Raw genomic sequence first — 26081 nt, forward strand, 5'->3', positions numbered from 1 at the left:
AAACAGTAAAATATGCATTTGTGATAGTTAACAATGCCACTTTATTTGTCTGTGGCATATACAGTCATAATCCTAAAGATAGTAGTGTCTGATTTTGACCAGGGTATGGATTAGTTAACTTAACTCTAACTTGAAGTCTACAGAATATACACCCTAAAGCCACAGAGGATAAACCACTGGAGGGCGTTTCCTCTCACCACCGTGGGTTCATCTTTTGTAACGCGTGAATGAGGGTCAATGTCCCTCCGAGTGCAGGCCCTTGTTGACCAAGGAAAGCCAGGTAATATCAATAATGTTTAACATTTGGAACAATACTTATCTTGTATGCTTTATACTTAAAGTTAACCTTACTTATACCTATAATCTAAGTTTACTGAGAAATAGACAGATGTCATTGACTACAGAGGGATGTCTGTCTGAGTGTTTGCCGGTCAACCCGGGACCTTCTACTTTCTCTCCAATATTCTCTACCAGTATTCCAACAGTTTGGCTGAGAAGCCTCCAATATTTTCCACCATAGTGGATGGTTGAGTGAAAGCATCTTAAACACCGTAACGGTCAAAATAATACATTAATATATTTATAAGCTGTGAACTATGAACTGTGTTGCTATGAACGTTATCTATGAATCTATAAACGTCAACATTCAAAATAAATATTTGGCCTCATTTAAATGCATATGGAAGATGTTATCATGCTCCACACACACACACACACACACACACACACACACACACACTCACTCACTCACTCACTCACTCACTCACTCACTCACTCACTCACTCACTCACTCACTCACTCACTCACTCACTCACTCTCTATCCCTCTCACTATTTATGAGTCATTAATTCAGTCACTCACCATCATCAATTTAAAATGTATAGTTACCTAAAAATAAGTAAGGGTTATATCTAAGACTAAATAATTCAAAGCATAGCTTCACCTCCATTTGTTCACTAGAAAAACAGACAGAACAATTACAATATAACCCATGCATGTGTTGTAAGCCCACTGCAGATTCCAACATGCTCTCCAAGCCCATGCATGTGAAGGCATATAAAGGAGTATCTCATCATTTGTAATGATTATATAGTATTTACTGCACTAACCTACAATTATTATTTTGGAATAAAAGCTCAGCAAACACGAAACATGTTGCTGTTTCATCAGATCAAGCATTTCTGTGTTATGAGATGCATGACGAGATGTATGAAACGTATCTCTAGAATTGATACGTGAATGAATGGCTCCTCACATGAGCCGGACGCCTCCCTAGTCGCCAAGGACATATCTGGCCTCTTAGTATGCGTCACACAACGCAAAAGTGTGCTCTGATCTGCTCACGCTGGCTCTCTGGCGTACGCGTTTATGTCTCATCCATGTGCAGCGCAGGCTAACTAGACACCTGGCATGCATTCTACATCCAGTTTCACACACATTTGCGTCACCGTATGCACGCAGAGTTCCACCCAAAGACGCTCGTCTAAACGCAGAATAAAAAGTGAGAACGCAACGCCACTTTTGCATTTTCTGTCAAGATCGTCTCCGTCTAAGATATGCTGATTGTGATTTTAAATCATGATGAATCATGGCCATTAAGAATAGTACTTTTACAATGGGTTGGCTTTGCCCCAGGACATGATAGAACACACAAAACTAATCCCAAACAAATGTGTATTTTACATTCTGCATTTGCTTTCGGTAAAATGCATCAAAGTATTCCGCTTCTGCTACAGTTAGATGATTCTTCCAGTCTCTAGCAATACCTGAAAAAGAAGATATATGATAAATGATGCAGAAGTATTGAGGACTAATGATAAGATTAACCATAAATGTGTGTTTCTGCTCTTAGTAATCCCTTACCTCTCCTGGGAAACTCTGATACATTCTGGTCCATCATTTTACTGGGTGTAACAGATTAAAGAATGACAAATATTTTTGTATCCTTTCATTTTATATTTTGTGGTTATGTGAGTTTTATTTCACCAAAACCTTGTATTGTTCATGGTAGTTTTTAGGTATTGGGAGATTTATTTGTTGTATAACTGCGCCCTCTATTGGATAGCGGTGGCTATATGCTGGTGTAACCAGGGTGAAACAACGTGTTTTAGTTATGTTGAAATGTCACCAAATTCTGATTAGTAAGAAGTAAATATGTGTTTAAGCTATGTTCAAGGTCCCTTTTGTAACCTGTTCCAACCCCTATGTCAATGTGTTTTCAATACCTGTACTGTCGCTTTAAGAAAAGTTCGTGTTTTAGTGACGTATATGCAGCGCCAAGCTCAGAATGCGGTTGGCTATCTGAGTGGAGGTATGTTGATGTATTTGTCGTCACATTTTAAGCATATAAATCGTTTTGTAGATAATGTGAATGTTATATATGAACATGCTACAGCACCGTTATAACAGCTAACGCTTTGCAAATGTAACTTTTGAGAGTTTATTGTATATATGTGCGTCAGAGTATCCGTTTGTTTGCTAGGCGAGAATGTGGTCCTGGCTATGACGGTTTACATGCGGTGACACGATTTTCTTTGGCTCATCCAGGTATGAATGTTTTATCTGTGTTGTGTATATTATCTATGCTGGTTATGTTTATGTTTGTTGGAGTGCAGTCAAATCGCATTCATTATGCTATCTTGTTTATTTTTATGTTATTATATATTGTCAGAATGCGGTTGGCTATCTGAGTGGAGGCGGGAATGTGGTCCTGGTTATGACGGTTTACATGCGGTTTACATACGGTGACATGATTTTCTTTGGCTCATCCAGATTCCAATAAATGAGAAACCCTCCATTGTTGTCCAGCCGTCCTTCCACCCTTCCAACGTATTCGCCAGAACACAACGCAGTTCGACAACCGTTACACTGGATTTTCGCGTTCCTTTCTCAGTTTGCATTCCACTTGATTGAAGAGTTACGTGTCCACAGCAGTGCAATGTGAACTTGAAATATACCTGTTCTAACTTTAGTTTTAGTGCACATGGTAACTTGTATATGTATTTCAGGATGAGTGCACTTAAATTTAGTCATGTTTTGTTTTGCGCTCGCCATTCTAACTTCGTGTGGTAGGCCCTATAGCCAAAATGTTTCAGTTGTCCTTTTTCTTATGTTAGGCTGGTTCATTCCGTGAAGATAAAGTCCTGAATCTTTGCTCTCATTGAACTGTTACTAGAGTATTTATTATCATCATCATCCCCATCTTCATCTATATGAATATATAATCCATTCTACTTAAGAAAGGCTCTCAGTCTCACCCACCGCACTCATTTTTGGACACAACACCCGAGCGCATGTACCTTGAATGTGCTGAGCTCATTGGATAAACCGAGCAGAGTTTCCCCCCACGGTAAGTTTATAACTAGTTTGTGTAATGAACAATTGGTCCTTTTAAACGTGTAGGTCATGCTTAAAAAAAGGAAAAGTACACCTAACCCCCCACTACCCTTCAAATACAGTAAAGCTAACCTAGCCTTGCTAACTAGCAACTTTAGCCGGAGTAAAAAAGAGGACATTGAATTTTACCGTACAACATGAAAGCACGCTCGCTCAGGCAGCTGCGCGGCGCGCTCACCTCACCAATGTACACAAGACGCGTTGTTTGAGCATGTTGTGCCTGTTTTTCTTTAGGTCCGAGGCCATGTTAATTTGTTATACTGTAGACTCTAACGGTGAGACCATACTGCTCAGTGCGCACGTGTTAGTCACTGCTCACGAGCGCAGCACATTGGGAGTTATTTTATTTATTTTTCATTTGATTGCGGTAGCTTATTATAAATGCATAATTTGTAAATAAGATATATTTATGTATAAGCCTTGCAGATGGAAAATGCTTTATATCCGAGTTTCAAAATGCCCCAAGTAACTTAAGAAATATTTTTTAAAACTTTATTTCTTAAGCCAATGCATATTTATGACTTTTTTTTCTTTTACAGATGTCAGATAAGACTCATAGCAAGGTTTGGGACTACTTCACCAAGGGGCCTACTGGTGAAGCAGTTTGTAATGCATGTGCAGCTTCTGTGAGCCAGGGATCAAGCCGTCAAAAAACAAGAAACACAACCAACTTATGGCAACACTTGAGACTTAGACATAATGAAGCTTATGTGGAATCACAAAGACGGGCTCTTCATGAAGCACAAAGAAAGGCAGAAGCACTAACTAAGAAAACTAATCAGCCCACACTTGCACAAGTGATTGATAGGAACACAAAGTGGAACCTAAATGACCCGAGAACAAAGGAGCTGGACAAACTAATAATGGAAATGATTGCCACTGATATATTGCCCTATGCCGTTGTGAAGGGTCAAGGTTTTAAAAGAGTCCTGGCCGTGGCAGAGCACAGGTATCCTCAAAAAAGTGAAAAGTATTTCCGCACTCAGCTGATGGGAGAAGTGTATTCTTAAGTTGCAAATAGAGTAAAGCAACTTCTCTCTGTGGAAAATGCATGAAGCAGCATTGCTTTTACTACTGACTGTTGGTCGGGATCCACTGAGGCTCTAATGAGGTGACAGCTCCTTTTATTGACAAGAACTGGGAGAGAGTCCAAGTTGTGTTAAATGTAAAGGCCATGTTTGGGTCCCACACAGGCGAGTATATTGCTGAGACTTCCCTGAACTTACTGAAAGAATGGGACATTGACACACAGCGTGTCCACCTGGTGCTGAGGGACAGCGGCGCAAACATGATCAAAGGCATGAGACTTACAGAGATGCCTGGCCTGAGCTGCACTGCCCATACTCTTCAGCTGGTAATCAATGATGGCCTCCACTCCCAGAGGATGGTTGGGGACATTTTGGCGAAACTAAAAAGAATAGCCACACACTTCAACCATTCAGTGGTAGCACAACAACGACTCTCTGTTATTCAGCAAGAGGTTGGTGTTCCTAACCATTCCATTATCCAGGCAGTGCAAACCAGGTGGAACTCCACACTGCATATGATTGCCAGGAAGATTGAGCAAAAGAGAGCAATCACAGCCTATTCTAGTGACCACGGCCATTTTGTTTGTCCAAGTGCAGAGGAGTGGGATGTGGCAGCAAACCTGGCGGAGACCCTGACACCACTGGAAGATATAACACTTGAAATGAGCATGGCCGATTCCTCTGCTTCCTGCATTATACCATGTGTAGCAGTGCTGAAGTGTCTGCTCAGAGGGACCAAACAGCAGAGGAATCAAGACTCTAAGAAAGACCATGCTGGAGAGCCTGGAGAAAAGGTTCTCTAAGGTGAAAGAGGCAAAAGAGGTGGTGCTCGCATGTCTGCTTGATCCACGCTACAAGGAGCGGCCCTTGTCACCAGAGACACTAGGTCAAGCCAAAGCCTGGGTAATGGAAGAAGCACAGAGGAATCCACCAGAAACACAAGGAGACACTGCGTGGAGTGGAGAGTGGAGGAGGGACGGGCCCACAGTGTTCTAGACAGTCTGTATGACAGCATGCTCTCTTCAACCACTCAGGACGAGGAACCAGAGGAGATCATTGAAGAGCTGGAACGGTATATGAGGGAGCCTGTCATAGACCGGAAAAAGGGGAACCCACTGGAGTGGTGGAAGAGCAACGGTTTCCGCTTCAAGGGACTGTCGGGCCTGGCCAGGAGATACCTTTGCTGTCCACCTTCCTCTGTGCCAAGTGAGAGGGTGTTCAGTACCATTGGCAACATTTATGAGGAGAAGCGCAGCTCCCTCAAGGGAGAGAATGCTGAAAAGCTGTGCTTCCTGCACTACATCGTACCTCTGCTGAAGTGGCAATATTAAGGATTCTATGACTGGCAGGGGCTTGTGAATAGAATTCTATTTGGAAAATATCCATATGCTGCTTGCCCCACACAACACATGTTACCTCGTTAATATACAGTTATTTTATACTATTATTGATTTGTTTTCAAAGATGTTGTGTATAGTTACAAAAAAGTTCTTCTTGCTGCACTTCATGTCAAAAGATTGTTGTGCAAAATGTTAATATGCTGCTTGCCCAACACGTTACCTCGTTCCTATACAGTTATTTTATATTATTATTGATTTGTTTTCAAAGATGTTGTGTATAGTTACAAAAAAGTTCTTCCTGCACTTTATGTCAAAAGATTGTTGTGCAAAATGTTAATATGCTGCTTGCCCCACACAACATGTTACCTCGTTCCTATACAGTTATTTTATATTATTATTGATTTGTTTTCAAAGATGTTGCGTATAGTTACAAAATAGTTCTTCTTCCTGTACTGACCTGTACTACTTTGTTAGAACTATGTTACCAATAAAAATAAGTTCCTGCACTCATTTTTTTAAGATCTTTTTATTTTATTTTATTGACAATAAGATAAGGCTGTATTTGCACTCATTTTTGACTGTAAATGTATTCTGAAACACTAAAAGGTTCTGCATTCAATTCACATATTCGTCAAAAGTGTTAAAGTATATTTAAGGTATCAAAAAATACGTTTTATATGCTTTTTTTTTTTTTTTTTTTTAATAATCGGCCGATTAAATCGTTATCGTAATTTTTCTCAGAAAATAATTGGCATCGGCACTCAAAAATCAATATCGGTCGGGCCCTAGTTATAAGTGTCATGATTATTATTATTAGTATTAAATATAACCAATTTAAGTTTTAAGATTGATCTAGATTGTTATAGTGTCCATGATTAACAGAGCTGTATTTGCAGCCTTCCTACCAGGATCATCTCTTCATAGGAGATGTACATGATGTGCTGCTGCTCTGCAGCAGACAGCCATCCCTTCGCGTGATCGAACCACGAGCCAAAAATTGCTAAGGTTAGAGAGGAAAAAAGTTCATGTGAATCTGCAATGGCCAAAGTTGACCGAATACCGGTCTCTGGATTAAATATTAAGCCAAGCAGTGAAAACAAACACAAAGGGTAAAAGTGAACAAACGCTAAACACAAGTTAGTAAGTTAAATTCAGGCAGAACAATAACAATAGAACCCATGCATGTGTTATAAGCCCACTGCAGATTCCACATGCTCTTGAAGTCCATGCATGTGAAGGCATATAAAGGAGTATCTCATCATTTGTAATCATTATATAGTATTTACTGCGCTAACCTACATCTAAGAGATATGATTCACAATAAAATTAGCAAACGTGCAAAGTGGTGCTGCTTCATCAGATCAAATTAAAAACTTTTATTCACAGGTAAAGAATGTGTCCCTCACCCACAACCAGGAACAGACACATTAATATAGGTGAGATATAATTTATTTCACAAATGAATGCAGAATTTGTCTGTATTCATGAAGGCAAATCAGTCAAATCTTCTCTGAGCTAGTCCCAGCAAATTAACCCATTTCATAGAGAGAAAAAAACAGAATTTATCCCTTAAGCTGAGTTAAGTTACACCTGCTCTAACTAAGTTAATGAGACGAAATAACATTAGAAATACAAATTTCAGACTCTGATTGTGGTTTTAAATCATGATGAATCATGGCCATTAGTAACAGCACTTTAACAATTGGTTGGCTACTTTGCCCCAGGCCATGATAGAAAACACAATAATTATATTTTCTAATCCCAGACAAATGTGTATTTTACATCCTGCATTTTCTTTTGGTAAAATTCATCAAAGTGTTCCGCCTCTGCTACAGTTAGATGATTCTTCCAGTCTCCGGCAATACCTGAAAAATAAAAGGTCAGATGAATGATGAAGAAGTCATAAACATAGGACTAATGATATGATTCACCATACTGTTAAATGTGGGTTTCTGTTCTTGGCGGTCCCTTACCTTTCCTGAGGAACTCTGACACATTCTGGTCCATAAATGTATTGGGGACCAGGGAGTAGTTCGACATTTTGTTCTTTTTCATATTCTTAAACACACATCGATCGGTAATCTTCCTTATCATCTCAGAATCCAGAGATATGTCCACAAACTGAGCCAGCCGGGTCACAGAGGCCTCCAGGTCCTAAAGCAACAGAGGTTACCAAAGCACAGTTACTGAAGTATTTATTTTAATCATCATCCTAATCAGCGTCGTCTCTCTTTGTATCATTCCGGTTTCTTTGTGCCACTCCCAGCCTATGTAGGTTTGATATAGACCTTTGATATCTCACCTTTCTGGGGTTCAAAATGTTGAACCTTACAGGTTCTACATGGAATGATGGGTTAAAAGTATCGTGACTATCGTGGTATTTTGAGCTGTATTTGTAGTCTTCTTACCAGGATCATCTCTTCATAGGAGATGTACATGATGTGCTGCTGTTCTGCAGCAGACAGCCAGCCCTTCACGTGATCGAACCAAGAGCCGAAAACCACTAAGATTAGTGAAGAAAAAAGTTTTTGTCAATCTGCGATGGCCGAAGACATCAAATACCCATCATTCAAAGGGTAAAAGTGACACAAGTATACACCAGCAATTAATATGCACCTTTTCCATCAAGGAATTTGTGGAGTAATTCAGTCTGTGTCTTTGGATTAACCAAGAAGGAGGCCATCCTACTAAAGTGAGAGTAGGAAGTGAATACATCCCTCGGGTTCCTCATCACATAAATTACCTGAAATAACAAAGAAAACACACACACACACACACACACACACAGACAAGTTATAATTAGTTATAAATTGGCTTTACCTCACCAATAATATTGTGATTGTTACTCATCCCAAGTCACTTAACAGATAAGTGTGTCTGCTAAATGACTAAATAGCGAAGCATGAGTATATAAATAGCTCAGAATATAAAAATAGCCGTGTTCAGGAACATTTCCATTTGTTTTCCTTTTTCCATAATGAACCTGAATGGCTCCAAGCCGCATCGCTTACCCTCGGTTTGACCTCAAGGAAGCCCGTTGACATCATGTTGTACTGGAAGTGAGTAATGAAGACGCGTGGGGAAGGTCTCTGTTCCAGGTTAAGGTCACGTGCCTTGTTATTGTGCAACCAGGGTACCCGGTCCCAGTTGGGCACAGTGTCCACCACTACCGGGTCTCCCTGGCTCAGGATCAGAGGCACTATCTCCTGCATCCATGTTGTCCCTGAAAGCATCACGCAGGGTGTTATTGTGGGGTTTGTGGTGCTGTTGTGTATTTCCTGTTGCAGTTGTCTTATTTGATTCATGCGCTTTTATGTATTGGCTTATACCATAGTGCTGTTGAATACTCAATCCTGAATATTACTTTGATTGCTTTTCAATACTGGTACAACTCTTCAAACCCAACAATATGCTAAAATCATATCAAAAATATATTAAAAATATTTAAATTTCAGATAAAAGTACTAGGATGGTGTGTATTTAACGTGTAATTAGCAGAATTTCAATTTCAATTTCCATGAATGTTAACATTTGCTTTTGAATGTTAAACACGATGAAAACGACCATCACGTTATATACATGAATGTATAACAATTTATAAATACTAATTATTAAACTTCCCACCTGCATACTACTTTAAAACTAATTTAGCAAAACTAATTCTTACTATTTGATGCATCAATCATTCGCCATTTACTTCCATTGGGTATCCAGGAATACTCTTACCTGACTTGGGATAAGTAACAATCAGAATGTCATCTGGACGGAAAGAGAACTCTTCACAGTATTTCAGGCTCTCTGGGGTATGAGTCAGTTTGACCAAATACACACCCTTGTACACAATATACAGCTCTTCTTCTGCCATATCTGCAACCTGCATGGATAGGAATGGTATTTGACAAGCAAGATTTTATTGAAACATTCAGACTTTAGTCTTTGGTCCTGAATAAATAGAAGAATCAGTTCAGAATAGGTATCACCCCACCTTCAGGTGCATTGCTGAATAATAATCTATTTGGATTATTGTTAACATTTTAGAACAATAGAGGGAGCTCTTTTAATTCCATCAGAATAAACTGGGATCCTACTCTAGAAAGCTCTTTCCATTCCACCAGAATAAACTGGGATCCTGCTCTCTGCTATTCTGCTATAGAAAGCTCTACTGAAGAGAGTATTGAACGGTTATGGACCCCATGAGTGTGCCCATATACAAAAGTGCTGTTCTGTATACAGAGTTGAAAGTCTTAATGGAGTAAGCAAATCATTTAAATCATGATGAATCATGGCCATTAGTAAAAGCACTTATAAATGGTTAGCTACTTTGCCCAGGCCACGATAGAAAACACAATAAACATAGTGCAAGAGTTTAAAAAAACCAAATAGAACAAATACCTAAAGTGATTAAGTTGAAATGGTTGAATCAAGTGTGTGTGTGTGTTTGTGTGTGTGTGTGTGTGTGGGGGGGGGTAATTTGGAAAGGTTTGTTATTGACGATATTCTTCTTCCCCGTCTTTCTTGAACATCAAAGTCCCCACCACTTCTCTCTTATCTTGATAGGAAGTTTTGATAAAAACTCTCATGTTCATTGGGTTGTCCATTTCATCCATTAACTAAATATCTTCCATGGTGTTTCGACATCCAATCAAGCACACAGCAGATTACAACACGCTCCCTATGGCCATGCATATGAAGGCATATAAATGAGAATCTCACCATGTGCAATGATTACATAGTATTTACGGAGCTAACCTGCAGCTTGGAGATTTTTCACATTGTTTTATCTTGTGTGTGTGATTGTCTTTGCACCTTGTTAACCAATTCACATTAATTTTTGATCTGACCTGTGGGTAAAAAGAAAGTTTGAAAGAATAATTTCAAATAAAAGCCGAGCAAAAGTGCAAAGTGGGGCTGTTTCATCAGATTAAGCATTTGTGTGTATGAGATGTATAAATTGATACCCAAGTTGTTATTATCAGATTAAAAACTTTTATTCACAGGTATGGAATGTGTCCTGGACCCACAACTTGGAACAGAGTGTGGGGAACAGAGTGTGTATTCATAAGGCAAATCAGTCAAATCAGTCAAACAAAGAATATTTTTATACCAGTTAAATGTACAAGCATCATCTGTTGTGAACATGCAATAAGCAGAATAGACTGGTGTCAGGGTCATTATTTCAATAATGGGACCCCCTCGTCGTGGGTTATTACACAGTGTATGTCCATGTCCATAGTTTTTGTTACCGGTGTTTAACACATCTTCTGTAGGTCTGCTCTGTGGCTACATGTTCAATTACTAACACACATTCTTCTCGCATTTCGCAGACTTAAACCACTGCTTAGAATTTCAATAAATTTTAACCCCTCAACAAGATGAAAACAACAGTATAATCATACATATGAATGTATAACAATTTACAATAACTTATTATTAAACTTCCCACCTACATACTAATTTAAAACTCATTTAGCAAAACTACTTATTGTTATAATTATTATTAATATTTGCTGCATCCAGCAAAAGTCTTACCTGACTTGGGATGAGTAACAATCAGAACGTCATCTTGACGAAAAGAGAACTCCTCGTAGTATTTCAGGCTCTCTGTGGAGTGAATGTCTTTGAGTAAATACACAGCATTGCACATGTATACAGGTCTTCTTCTGTCATTTCTGCAAACTGCACAGATAGGAATGGTAGTTGACAAGCATACAGTGAAAGACTTTATAGGAGCATTCAGACTCTGATCTACAGCCCTGAATTACTCAGGGTTAATAAAATAACTGAATAAATGAATTGCTGATGATAATGACAAATCTTAATCCAAGAGTAACTGGGCCAGGGTTCGGCTGTGCATTACCATAGATGAACAACAAAATCAATATCGGATATCTCTGTCTCGTAACACAACATTTTTAGAATGTGTCCTACTGTAGTAATCTATAGTTGTTCGGTAGCCCACTGTGAATGTGTCTTAGACGTTGTGCTAGTGACCAGGGGCGTCTCTGTCTCCTGGAGGTTGGTATGAGACTGGTAAAGAGGAAGCAGGACGGGCCGTAGCCACGCATCGTTCCTCAAATGTTGGGGGAGAGAGAGAGAGACAAGAAGGCCCGTTTTACAACCTTATGAGATGCCATACAGTACTAGTACAGATTGTACTAGATGTTCTAGATGTAATTACTAACAACTAGATGTTGTTAGTAATTAAATTTATCAAGGGTTTTAATTTAAAGCTACAAAGAGAATACAAATAAAATAATAAATAAAAAATTCAACGCAACTCTGACGTCCCCCAGCTGGTAGGGGGCTAATGACGTCATCGTTTGCGTTTCAGGCATCCACACGAATCCTAACACGAAACCGCATAGGTCCGGATAGATTTGAAACCACCTCCGAGGGTGGTTTCAGAAATGTGCGGTTTCGGGCACTGGATTCGCCGGCTCCGTCTGGACGGTCGGCCGAAACGCACAAGACTTATGTGGTTTCACCAAAAAATCGTCTCCGTTTGGGGGCCTGAGATGCATTGAACCTTGAGTGAGATGAAAATGTTATTAATTTGATCTTAAAATGCACCGTATGTTAATGAAAGACATGTTTTAAATAAAAGAGACATTGAACTTTAAAGTCTATTATGTTTATTATTAATTGAATCAACAATCTGCCATAGACTTGAAATAAATTACTTTGAAATACTTTCTTGGAAAAATGTAAGTATGCGATTAATTTAGATTAACTAATCACAGAGCCTGTAATTATTATTATTTTTTTTTTAATCGCTTGACAGCCCTAATTATATTATATTATATAGATATAGAGATCCAGGAGCCCGCAAACTGCCACAATCCCTTCTCCTACATGCTATGGTTCAATCTGACAGCTCATTGGTCAATGGACAGCAGCTCATTTGCATTAAAGCTACAGACCCCAGAAACAGTGCATTCTGAAGGGACTGAAACAGAGGGGAATAGCGGTAGGCACGATTTATTTTTCCCTAAAAGCTATAGCTTTTAGCCAGCAAACAGCTTCAAAAACATGTTTTCTGGAACTTAAATACTATGTTTACTTGTTGTGAAAACGCCATAATATGTCTCCTTTAATCCAAGAGTAAACTGGGCCAGGGTTCGGCTGTACATAACCAGAGATGAACAACAAAAATAAATATCAGATATCTCTGTCTCGTAACACAACGTTTTTAGAATGTGTCATGTCATAGTCATCTATAGTCGGTCGGTAGCCCACTGTGAATGTGTCTTAGACGTTGTGCTAGTGACCAGGGGCGTCTCTGTCTTCTGGAGGTTGGCATGAGACTGGTAAAGAGAAAGCAGGAAGGGCGTTAGCCACGAATCGTTCCTCAAATGTTGGGGGAGAGAGAGAGAGACAAGAAGGCCCGTTTTACAACCTTATGAGATGCCATACAGTACTAGTACAGATTGTACTAGATGTTCCAGCATTCAAAACAAAACGTTTTCGCTTAACTTTGGCAAGCGTGTGTCCTTGTGTGGCATTTTGTAAATTAATCATTCTTCGGTCTGAGGTCATATTGTGCTCCTAAACCTAGAATCAAAACATAACAGAACATAAATGAAGTCAGGTCTCCTAAAGCACCTTTGTCACACATAAACACACAGACTCAGACTCTCCCTCTCTCTCTCACTCACTCATGTGCTATATTGTGTGCAAGATCGCCTTTGATCTTTGTTAACCACTTCGTGTTGATACTAGAATCGACCGAGATGTATTTATTATCAGATTATAAACTTTTATTCACATTTATAGAGATATAATTAATTTCAAGAATTTAAATGCATTTCAATGAAATCACAATCTGTATTCATCCAGCAAATCAGTCAAATCCTCTCTGAGCTAGTCCCAGGTAATTAACACACAGAGAGAGCAAAAACAGAACTAATCGGCTTTGCGGATTGGCTACTTTGCCCAAAGAACAATAGAAAACACAATAAATATATGTTCTAATCCCAAACAAATTTTCTTTCGGTAAAATCCATCAAAGTATTCCGCTTCTGCTGCGGTTAGATGATTCTTCCAGTCTCCGACAATACCTGCAAAATAAAAGATCTGATGAATGATGAAGAAGTGATAGTATTGAGGGCTAATGATATGATTCACCATACTGGTTAATGTGGGAAATCCAGAGATATGTCCACAAACCGAGCCAGCCAGTCACAGAGGCCTCCAGGTCCTAAAGCAACAGAGGTTACCAAAGCACAGTTACTAAAGTATTTATTTGAATCATCATCCTAAATAATCAATCTCTCATTGCATCATTCCGGTTTCTTTGTGCCACTTATGTAGGTTCGATACAGACCTTTGATATCTCACCCTTCTGGGGTTCAAAAAACTAAACCTGGTTCTACATAGAATGATGGGTTCTAAACCTCCTGCTAGAAAAAGCTCTGTAAATTCCCCCAGTATAAATTGGGCTCCTACTCTCTTCACCCTCCTGCTCTAGAAAGCTCTGTAAATTCCCCCAGAATAAATTGGGCTCCTACTCTCTTCACCCTCCTGCTCTAGAAAGCTCTGTAAATTCTCCCAGAATAAACTGGTCTCTTGCACTCCGCTATCCTGCTCTAGAAAGCTCTACTGAAGAGAACATCGGACCGTTATGGACCTAATGAGTGACTGCCCATATACAGAGGTGCAGTTCTGCTACGCTACATGCTAGTGGGACTAATTTATATTGAATGGTCATTAGCTTGATGTTAGCCATATTCAGAATGACTTTTACAGAACTTAAACAAACACAGAAAAACAAGTCAATTACAATGACAAATAGATGTAGGCACATAGGAATATTTTCGGAAGGACTGCAATAAATGCTAATTGTGATAGAGATCTGTGAAAACCTCATTATTTCTTCCAGACAGGAATGAGTGTGGAAAGAGGCGTGAATACATCACAAGGTCTTTAGAAAATACACTATGAAGAGGTTGGACTACAACATTAAAAAACACTTTTCCAAAGTGTTGGAAAAGCACTTGATGAATGAGAATATATAACATACAACAAACATTTAAAGTACATAAAACAAAACATTTTATAGAAGGGTAGAATCATATGTTTAACATGCTGGAGAAAGGTCTTGCTTGTGAAACAAGTACAAATTCCATTTCGATATGCCTCCGAATCCTTTACAACATGTGTGAATGACTTCATAGGGATCAGGTCCTCAAGCTTCGGATGTGTCTGCAAGATGTTCCAGATTGCAGGGGAAGCAACAGGCCTTAATGCAAACACCAAGGCCTGTTCGCCAAACTCATTGCGTGCCCTAGGGACGGATAGTAGGATAGTGTTGTTTGAATGGAAACAATAATTGCTAGCCTTTTGTGAGATAAACCCACACAGGTAAGAGAGAGCAAACAAGGATATACTTATGAATGAATATGGGCCAATGAGTGAGTCTGCGAAAGGCCAATGAAGTCCAATGAATCTTGGCATATAGGGTGAAATGTGGAGTGAGAGCTTTGCAGGCTATTACAAATAAACCTCTGAGTGCTGTGGTAAACAGTGTCCAGACAATACAAGCATTGGGCAGAAGCGTGCATGTAAGCCAGATTATCAAAGTCCACTAGGGGAAGGACATGGCCTCAACCATTTTTTGTTGTGGCCAACAAAAAATGTTTAAAAGTTTAAAAGTTGACTTCCGGTTGTAAATGTGGTGAGCGGACGCACGAGTGAAGGCTCCCAGTCTATTTTTTGCTATATTCGACTTTTACCAAGCTTTCTTCCCAGTGTTTTTGACAAACCATCAGTAGTGTGTTTAATCAAGTGTTTCCACTTAAAATGAGCAAATCGAAGCTTTCTAAATCAGTTTGCAGCAGTGCACAAACCCAAGCTACACGTGCTGCTAGTAGCGCCGCAAGTAAGCTAGCACCGTTCTCAGCTAACAGCCCTCCGACAGCGACAAAAACTTCAGCTACCATGGATGCCGCTGTCATGTCTAAGGATCAACTGGCTGCAGAATTTGCGAAGCAGAGAATCACACTAAGGGATGATGTCTCTCTTCTGATTCAAGAATCTACAAAGCCATTACAAGCCTCGCTGGACTCACTCCAAACAACAGTGAACACATTTCAACAGCGCCTCACATCAGTGGAGTCAGTGTCCGGTGATAACTTTGAACGTGTATGCGCTGCGGAGTCTAGCATTAAGACGCTCCAAGCCCAAAACCAATCTCTCCTCACTCGGCTTGATGACCTAGAAAACCGATCGCGGAGAGCGAATCTCCGTATATTGCACATACCAGAAGGCAGCGAGGACGGCAAGGACCCGGTTAAATTCATGTCGGAGCTGCTGATGCAGGTGATGGGCCCCGATGTCTTCACTGTACCGCCCGAACTGGAGAGAGCCCACCGATCCCCGACCTTCAGATCTGGACAAGGAAAACCTCCGCGCACATTCTTGGTTTGTTTCTCCCGATTCCAACAGAAGGAGGCTGCGCTGCGATGGGCGAGAAATCACGAGCTGCGGTACGGAGGAACTGTCATAAGGATGTTTCAAGATCACAGCGCAGCTCTCGCTAAAAAGCGAGCTGCATTTAACGGAATAAAACAAGCCCTTTACCAAAAGAACGTCCGGTTCCACCTGATCTACCCCGCCAGGCTGCGCGTGACATACGGGGACGACGTGCTCACCTTCGACTCATCTGATGAAGCTCAGAGGTTCTACGATCAGAGAATTGCTAAAGAGTAATAATTCGGTAGCGTTCGCATTCACTATATGGGCTGGAGACGGACGGTAAATAACGCATACTCTATGTACGTTCGTAACGGCCTTTGCAACTACTCTGACATGCGCCCCGGATTTTAAGGTACTGCTTTCATCCACGCTACGTTTGGGGATAACATGTTTAGAAGGGGAAAAGAAGAATGGGGAAAAAAGTGGCCCGGATTTTGTGTTACTGTGTGCTACTGCTTTCATTCATGTTATGTTTGGGCTAATTAGGGGGAACAAAAAAAATAAAGGGAGGGGGACACATAGCTTTTCCATTACATGGATGTGCCTAATTATTATTTTATAATATTTTTGTCCCCTCAGCCCTGCTTTTGCCTTCATGGCCTATGTGTTAAGCTTGTTTATACATATATTACTGGGAGCCTTCTTAGCTAGAAGCAAGAAGATGATGTTGCACCAGAAGTTATTGGAAAAAGTGTTACGCCTGCAGCTTGCCTTAGGAAAAGGAACAAGTATAGGCTTAGTGTTAGTTATGTATGTGTTTATGTCTGGGGTTTGGGACAGGGTTATGGGATGGTACACCATTATATTTTTTCTTATATTTTTTATTTCTTTAACTAACTCTTTCCTAGTGAGGTTATCCATGGAGCTGCACACATCTCTGTTGCGACCATTTGTTTGCTTTACAGTTATTAATACAATTATATCCTTTCCCTGATGAAACATGGAACAAAGAACTAATGTAAGTAAGGCTGATGTAAGATTTATTAGCTGGAACGTAAAAGGCTTAAATGGGCCTGTAAAAAGAGCTAGAATATTCAATCACCTTAAATATTTAAAATGCGAAATTGCATTTCTTCAAGAAACTCATTTGTTGTTGAAAGATCAAATTAGACTTAGGAAAGCTTGGGTGGGAAATGTGTTCCACTCAAGTTTAGATTCCAAAACACGTGGGACAGCTATATTAATTCATAAAAAAATCCAGTTCAGTGCTACCACTGTTATTTCTGACCCACAGGGGCGTTTTGTCATCGTTTCTGGGCTACTTTTCCACAAACCAGTCGTTTTGGTCAATATATATGCCCCAAACTGGGATGATGATAAATTCATGGGTAAAGTTTTTTCATTAATACCAGACATAAGTTCACAACAATTAATTTTAGGGGGTGATCTGAATTGCACCATTAACCCAATATTGGACCGCTCTAATCCTAAATCTACAGACCCTTCTAAAATGGCCAAATCTTTATCTTTTCTTATGGATCAAATAGGTGGAGTCGACCCCTGGCGCTCTCTTTTTCCACTTGGTCAATCCTTCTCCTTCTTTTCCCCGGTTCACCACTCATACAGCAGAATAGACTACTTTTTTATTGATAGAAACCTTCTTCCCTTTGTCACAAAAGCTGATTATTCAACCATAGTCGAATCTGATCACGCCCCAGTTTTACTAGATCTCGTGTTTCCTCCTAACAATTCGGAACGTCCTCCTTGGAAATTAGACAAAACCTTACTGGCTGATAGCTCATTCTGTGATTTGATAAACAAAGTAATTGACAACTTTATAGTATCCAACAAAAAAGATAACATCTCCTCCTCATTGCTTTGGGAGACACTGAAGGCTGTGATCAGAGGTGAGATTATATCATATTCAGCAAGAATCAATAAAATGCGAAGACTTGAACAAGACCAGCTTATTAAATCGATAAGCACAATAGACTCTCAGTACTCTTCGTCTCCATCCCCTGAACTCTATAAAAAAAAGCTTGACCTTCAAACTCAATACAACCTGTTGTCAACCGGTAAAACAGAAAAAATGTTGTTAAGATCACGTGGATATACCTATGAGCATGGAGAAAAAGCTGGCCGCCTTCTAGCACACCAACTTAAGGCCCAATCTGTTTCTCAACAAATCTCACAAATAAGGAAACCAAATGGGGATTTAACTACTGACCCGGGAGAAATTAATGAAACATTCACCTCATTTTATTCTAACCTGTATACATCAGAGGCGACCAATGATAGAACTGATATGGAACATTTCTTTTGCAATCTTGAGGCTCCTTCCATAAAGGTAACGGATAAGACAAAGATCGAACTCCCATTACAACAGTCTGAAATTATTAACGCAATAATGGCAATGCAAAGTGGTAAGACTCCTGGCCCCGACGGCTACCCAATAGAATTCTTTAAAACTTTTTCTAAGAAACTATCCCCAATTCTACTTGAAATGTTTATAGATTCTATGTCCCGTGGTTCATTACCACAAACTCTCACTGAGGCATCGATTATTCTCCTGCTTAAGCCAGGTAAAGAGAATACAGAATGTGGTTCATATCGACCCATCTCCCTCCTAAACAGCGATGTGAAGATCCTAGCTAAAGCTCTTGCCCTGCGCTTAGCAACCACAATGACTGATGTGATCTCTGCTGACCAAACCGGTTTCATTTTGGGTCGACACTCATTTGCAAATATCCGACGGCTTTTGAATGTTGTTCACTCCCCTGCGCCCAGTGGGGTACCAGAGGTGGTCATCTCGCTGGACGCAGAGAAAGCCTTTGATAGGGTTGAGTGGGAATATTTATTCACGTGTTTGGAGAAATTTGGGTATGGTCCTAATTTTATTTCATGGATTAAACTTCTTTACAGCTCACCCAAGGCCTCTGTGGTTACAAACGGCAGGCAATCTCAGTACTTCACCCTGTCGAGAGCGACCCGTCAGGGATGTCCAATTAGTCCACTGTTATTTGCCTTGGCCATAGAGCCCTTATCCATCGCACTCAAATCATTGCCATCTATTAGTGGAATTTTTAGAGGAGGAGAAGAGCATAGACTAAGCTTATATGCCGATGATTTACTACTATTTGTATCGGACCCTATTCTTAGTGTACCTCATATAATCCATGTTCTGTTAAGATTTGGTAAATTTTCCGGATATAAACTGAACTTTAGTAAAAGTGAATGCTACCCTGTTAACAACTTGGCTCTTCAAATCCAGGATAATGTTTTACCGTTTAAAATGTCTAGAAACAGTTTTAAATATTTGGGCATTAACATCACAAGAGATATGAAAAACCTCTACCAGGAAAATTTTGCTCCTCTACTTGATAAAGTCAAATTAGATCTAAAGAAATGGAGAACACTCCACTTGTCCTTAGCAGGTAAAGTGAATTGCATCAAGATGAGTGTGCTCCCAAAATTCCTCTACCTGTTTCAATGTATCCCACTTTACCTTCCTAGGTCTTTCTTTAAAGGTATTGATAGCGCTTTTATTTCTTTTATTTGGAATGGCAAGAACCCTAGGGTACGTTTGGAGCTTCTACAGAGGCCTAAATTACAGGGAGGCCTAGCTCTTCCTAATCTTTTCTACTACTACTGGGCTGCAAATGTTCAAAAAATAATGTTTTGGCTTCACGCTCCAGATACAGACTGGTGCCACTTTGAAGCTACATCGTGCATCTCAACATCTCTCACAGCTCTGGTCACTTCCAGTCTTCCAGTTTCGATTACCCAGTTCACAAACAACCCTATTGTCATCAATACTTTGAAGATCTGGTTTCAAATGAGACGGCACTTTGGTTTCAAACAAATTCTTAGCTTAAGCCCTATATGCAATAACCATCTCTTCCACCCAGCTAAATTAGATGCTACATTCTCTTTTTGGCAAAGACAAGACATTTCTAAATTTAAAGATATGTACATAAATTATGTATTTGCCAGCTTTAATGATCTATCACAAAAATTTGGCCTTCCTCGATCTAGTCTGTTTCGATATTTCCAAGTACGCCACTTCCTTACGAGCCATGACCCCAACTTTCCAAATTTATCTTCAGTATCAAGCTTAGATGATCTGCTAGAATCCCCGTTCAATTCGAAAAGGCTAATTTCTAGAATACATGATTGTATAGCCTCTCTTAAAACCATAACCATCGCGAAGATAAGGGCAGACTGGGCAGATGAACTGGGGGAAGATATGGAAGATGGCATGTGGAACTGTGCTTTACAAAGAGTGAATGACAGCACTTCGTGTGCAAAATTAAGTATAATACAATTTAAAGTTTTACACCGGACTCACTTTTCCAAAGCAAGATTAGCTAAAATATATCCTGATTCAGATGCTAGTTGCAACAGATGTCACCACACCCCTGCCAATTTAACCCATATGTTTTGGTCGTGCCCTGCCCTGGTCACTTACTGGTCTATGATATTTAAAACATTGTCTGATGCGCTCAATACTGACTTCCAACCAAATGCAGCAGCAGCTATATTTGGTATCACAGATCAAAGACATTCTATAGTAAGGAAAAGTTATAAAAATATATTAGCCTTTGTGACTCTGCTTGCACGCAGAAGAATATTATTACATTGGAAATCAAAAAACCCTCCCAAAGCGTCTTTGTGGATGTGTGACCTGATGCACTTTATACAACTAGAAAAAATTAAATACTCGCTTAGGGGGTCAAGGGACAAATTCCACTCCACTTGGGATCCGGTGTTGAAATACATAGGGAAACTCAAAACTATACCTGATACCCCATAGCAATAGTTCTTGCATTAGGACCCTATAAACAGATTTGGTCACTTCTGGGCCAATCAACTTATAAAACTATTTTATTTTATTTTATTTTATTATTTTTGGATGTGTAATTGCGATGTGGATTGATGCTGGCATTTCAGCCTATAATGTAAAGTGTTTGTGAGTATGTATGCGAACAAGTACATGGTGACATTTGTCACTACTAAGTATGGTAACCTTGCTAACTATTTTATTTATTTACTTTTATTGTATTTATTTATATATTTTCTTCTTTTTGTTATCCTAGGTGTGTGTACTACATGTTCAAGTGGGTGGGGTGGGTGGGATACTGTTGTTTGTATATGTACGTTAAAAAAAAAAAAAAAAAAAAAAAAAAAACTTGGATATGTCTGCTCAAATGTATGCTCAGTGTAATCTGCTCATAATCATTTCCAAATAAAAAAATCATTCAAAAAAAAAAAGTTTAAAAGTTAAACCATCATCAATTAAAATACCTAGATCCTTGTACTGTGACACTCGGTCACTCACATTAACTGTCCTGCAAGGTTACAATGATTGGCAGAGAAGTTAATGATTTCCTGGCATTCGAAAACAACATCAATCTCGTTTCCGACCAGGACTCACAATCACTCATACCATGAGCAGACGATCAATACTCAAGTGATTGAGCAAGGGTGGCGCCACAGTAGTAAATGATAGAATCGTCTGCATAAAAATGAAACTGTGCATTAGGAAAATTTTGACCCAGGTTGTTAACATGTATAGTACTAAACAAAAGTGGATCCAAAACAGATCCTTGGGGGACCCCTGACGGAACATTTATACACTGGAGGAAGTGCCATGAAATTTGACACATTATGTCCTTTCACTCACTCATTATCTCTCTATCTGAATATCAATTTAAGGACAAACAAAGAAGAATACATGCATGTGTTCTAAGCACACTGCAGAACACATGCAGTGTGTTCTGCAGTGTGCTTAAGTGCAATCTCACCATGTCTGATGATAATATAGTATTTACTGCGCTAAACTGCAGCTTGAAGATTTGTCACGAAGGGTTATCTTGTGTGTGCTTGTCTTTGCGCTTTCGTAAACCAATTCACATTCATTTTACAGCTGACCATTGTACATATATGTGAGATATAATTTATTTCAAGAAATTGAATGGATCTTAATGAAATCACAGTTTGTATTCATCAGGTAAGTCAGTCAAATCTTCTCTCAGCTAGTACCAGGAAAGTTACACACTTCATAGAGAGAAAAAAACGGAACAATTCCCTTATAATTATTAGACAATATGGATATTTTGTATATCCAAATGGATATACAAAAACAAATTTCAGACTCTGATTGTGGTCATTAATAATAGCACTGTTCATTGGGTTGGCTACTTTGCCCTATGCCATGATAGAAAACACAATAAATATATTTTCTAATCCCAAACAAATGTGTATTTTACATCCTGCATTTTCTTTCGGTAAAATTCATCAAAGTATTCCGCCTCTGCTACAGTTAGATGATTCTTCCAGTCTCCGGCAATACCTGAAAAATAAAAGATCATATGAATTAAGTCATAGTATTGAGGGCTAATGATATGTTTAACCATATTGTTAGATGCGTGTTTCTGCTCTTAGTAACCCCTTACCTTTCCGAAAGAACTCTGACACCTTCTGGTCCAAAATTTCACTCGGGACCAGGGAGTAGTTTGACATTTTGTTATTTTTCATATTCTTAAACACACATCGCTCTGCAATCTTCCTTTTCATCTCAGAATCCAGAGGTGTGTCCACAAACTGAGCAATCCGGGTCACAGAGGCCTCCAGGTCCTACAGCAACAGAGGTGACCAAAGAACAGTTATTAGACCATTTATTACCATCATCATCCTCATCATGATCCCGTTCATCAGCATTGTCTCTCTTTGCTGATTTCTTTGTGGCACTCCCAGCCTAAATAGGTTATATATAGACCTTTGTTTTCTAGAATGATTCATTGACTTAAACAAACCGACACTTCCAAAGCCAACTGTCGTCTGGCCAAAGGATATGGACAGGAGCTACACTACTCGCTATGAACCAGGGGAGTTTTGCAATTTCCTCCCATTATATTTAAAATGATTGTAGAAACAATGTTATTAGTTTTCATTGAATACTTATCTAAGTATCCAAGATACAGCTTTATTTGCCATCTTCTTACCAGGATCATCTCTTCATAGGAGATGTACATGATGTGCTGCTGTTCTGCAGCAGACAGCCATCCCTTCACGTGATCGAACCACGAGCCGAAAATTGCTGAGGTTAGAGAAAACATTAATCATATATGATTGTGCAACTGGCCAAAGACATAGAATAACCGTCTCTGGATTCAAAAATTAAACCACGAAGTGAAACAAACACAAAGGGTAAAAGTGAATAAACGATATACACAAGCAATCCATAGACTGTATACCTTTTCCATCAAGGAATTTGTGGAGAAATTCAGTCTGTGTCCCTGGACTAACAAGGTAGGAGGCCATCCCACTAAAGTGAAAATACGAAGTGAATACATCCCTCGGGTTCCTCATCACATAAATTACCTAAATAACAAAGAAAACACACACACACACACGCACACGCACAAATACAGTTATCATATCAAGTCCCGTAGTGTAGGAGGTAAAAGCGGGGGTGTGTTCAGGGACATTTCCATTGGTTTCTATCCTTCCATAATGAACCTGTATGGCTCCAAGCTTCATAGCATACCCTCGGTTTGACCTTGAGGAAGCCCGTTGACATCATGTCATACTTGAAGTGAGTAATGAAGACGCGTGGGGACGGTCTCTGGTCCAGGTTAAGGTCACGTGCTCTGGTTTCCTCCAACCAGGGTACCCGGTCCCAGTTGGGCACAGTGTCCACCACTACCGGGTCTCCCTGGCTCAGAATCAGAGGTACTATCTCCTGCATCCATGTTGTCCCTGAAAGCGTCACGCAGGTGCTTTTGCTGTTGCAGTTGTCTTATTTAATACATGTTTTTTTAAATGGCCAACTGGTTTTGTTATCATTTTTTTAAACACCATTATTATGTATACCAGTGTGGTTGAGTACATGATCCTGATTGGTCAATATCACTCTAAGAGTTGATTATTATTTGTATTACTTTGCAATACCTGGACACCTCCACAAATCCAACAATATGCTTAAAGTGTCATACTAGCATCATCTGTTGTTGTTTATTCAGGTCATTATTTCCAATAATTATTTCCAATAATGGGAGACCCCGTTGTGGTTTATTCCACATAGTCTATGTCCATGTCCATACTTGTTCACGGTGTTTAACACATCTTCTGTAGGTCTGCTCTGTTGCTACATGTTCAAACACATACACAAATTCTTCCTGCATTTTCAGGAAGAATTTTAATGACTTTCAATGAATGCAGCAAGAATTACAATTAATGTTAACCTTTGCTTTTGAATGTTAAACACGATGAAAACAACAACACAATATCTATAAATGTATAACAATTTATATTTTTAAAGGTCCCACCTACATACTACTTTAAAACTAATTTTGCAAAACTACCTAATTATTTTTTGCTTCCATTATTTGCCATTTACTTCCACTGAGTGACCAGGAAAACTCTTACCTGACTTTGGATAAGTTACAATCAGAATGTCATCTGGACGAAAAGAGAACTCCTCGTAGTATTTCAGGCTCTCAGTGGAGTGAACCATTTTGGGCAAATACACACCCTTGTACGTGGTATACAGGTTTTCTTCTGTCATTTCTGCAACATGCATGGATAAGAATGGTAGTTGACAAGCAAGACAGTGTGAGACTATATTGAACTTTTCAGACTTTGGTCTACAGTCCTGAATAAATTAAGTTAAGTTAAATTAATAATTATCCCTGGATCGGGATCCTCCAAATAAAAGAGAGGCGAGAGAGAGGGGCGGGGCTGGTGTTTGTCCATAAAAGGTGTCGTCTTTTGGTTTGGTTATTCTTTTATAACGCCGAAGACCTAGAGGACCTGTATTTCGTTATTCTTTTAGAAAAGTTGACTTGTTCTGAGAGGGGGGTAATAACAACAGGAATGGACAAACATGTATTGAGAAATTATTTCATAAAGAGATTTGAAAACATCATGAGTATATAGTAGAAGTAACTCTGGCTTAACCCATTAACTGATGTGATGATCCCATCACACCACCTTTTGGTGGTCCCAAGGCAAGGCACAGGGGTTTCCCGTACGTCCGCTGGTAGAGTCCTTTAATTTCGTTTTCCTTAATTATGTAATGAAAACATATAATTAAACGTATTACAACCAAATGATAGAAAAGCACAGGAATCTCCAATAGTAGTATAGGTTACTCTGTATTTTTCTCATGCGCTCCACTACATTTAACGAATCGACGAAGTGAATAAGTTTGTCCACTAGATGCTGCCTTACAAGAGTATACAAATGACGTCAGATGACCACGTGACCACTGCGCTACATATATTCTACCGCCAACGCTCCCGTTTCTACTTTGCGTTTCACCAAAAAGTGTTTTTCGGAGCTGGGGCTCACCTATATTACACCGAATTAAACCAACACCACTCTGCTAGTGTGCTACTAGTGGGCTTACGTGCAGCTCATGTCTAATACATGTTGTGAACGCTGCAGAGAATGTTATTGCCAAGGGTCTTGGGATGAGTGAGCATCGGAGGCGACATGTACATGGAGAAATGAACAGCATATAAGCACATTATATGGTAGTTATTATACATCACACAATCACCTGATATTCATTTGTTTTTCCAGTAATTAAGCCTGGCTAATACCTTACGATAGCTAATTGCTAACTGTTGCATGGGTCGATTTGCTTTCAAGGGACCATTGTGTTTCCCTGGAGGAGCAATCGGTTCTCACCGTTTTTAAACGAATGATAATGCAAGTTTTTAGATGTGTTCAAACTAGCGGATCGACGCATTTCATCTGCTTGATTGTCACGTCCGCAGAATGGCAATTAACCGATGGGTTACTGGGTGTAAAATGCGTCTAGAAATTGCCCTCAGCCTCTTACCATTTCCCTATGCATAAGTCCTTTGTTTGTGTGTATGTTCATATCTGGCTTGAG

At 39.5% G+C, this 26081-nt stretch overlaps 3 protein-coding genes across 3 annotated transcripts in view; 1 reads left to right on the forward strand and 2 right to left on the reverse strand.

Annotated features, from left to right (window-relative positions):
* Positions 1-7519: 7519 nt before the first annotated feature.
* Positions 7520-9644, reverse strand: LOC307090312 (sulfotransferase 2B1-like; the record flags this gene model as incomplete). The annotated part of the gene is made up of 6 exons (XM_079756896.1): positions 7520-7629; positions 7738-7918; positions 8173-8267; positions 8381-8507; positions 8776-8987; positions 9491-9644. The coding sequence occupies 6 exons, from the start codon at positions 9642-9644 to the stop codon at positions 7520-7522; spliced, it is 879 nt and encodes a 292-aa protein (XP_079613022.1).
* A 12523-nt stretch (positions 9645-22167) lies between these two features.
* On the reverse strand, positions 22168-24788 carry LOC307090311 (sulfotransferase 2B1-like). The gene is made up of 6 exons (XM_079756895.1): positions 24608-24788; positions 23727-23938; positions 23434-23560; positions 23182-23276; positions 22633-22813; positions 22168-22529 (listed from the first exon to the last, which is right to left on the reverse strand). Exons 1-6 carry the CDS (start codon positions 24759-24761, stop codon positions 22420-22422), a joined length of 879 nt encoding a protein of 292 aa, XP_079613021.1. The 5' UTR covers positions 24762-24788; the 3' UTR covers positions 22168-22419.
* Positions 23895-26081, forward strand: part of LOC307090309 (uncharacterized protein) — a 43810-nt gene continuing 41623 nt past the window's right edge. Inside the window, exon 1 of the mRNA XM_079756891.1 lies at positions 23895-23911. The gene's annotated coding sequence lies outside the window, so the exon portion shown is untranslated. The remainder of the gene's footprint in view (positions 23912-26081) is intronic.

The sequence above is a fragment of the Pollachius pollachius genome, assembly GCF_949987615.1.
Source record: "Pollachius pollachius genome assembly, chromosome: 19".
NCBI classification, from domain to species: domain Eukaryota; kingdom Metazoa; phylum Chordata; class Actinopteri; order Gadiformes; family Gadidae; genus Pollachius; species Pollachius pollachius.

Bases quoted from the DNA above. Each gene is read 5' to 3' on its own strand.
- LOC307090311 (XM_079756895.1), bottom strand. From the start codon at position 24,761: ATGCATGTTGCAGAAATGACAGAAGAAAACCTGTATACCACGTACAAG. The intron at 23,939-24,607 runs GTAAGAGTTTTC...TGACGCTTTCAG, and splicing joins TGTAACTTATCCAAAGTCAG to GGACAACATGGATGCAGGAG. The intron at 23,277-23,433 runs GTATACAGTCTA...CTCTAACCTCAG, and splicing joins CAAATTCCTTGATGGAAAAG to CAATTTTCGGCTCGTGGTTC.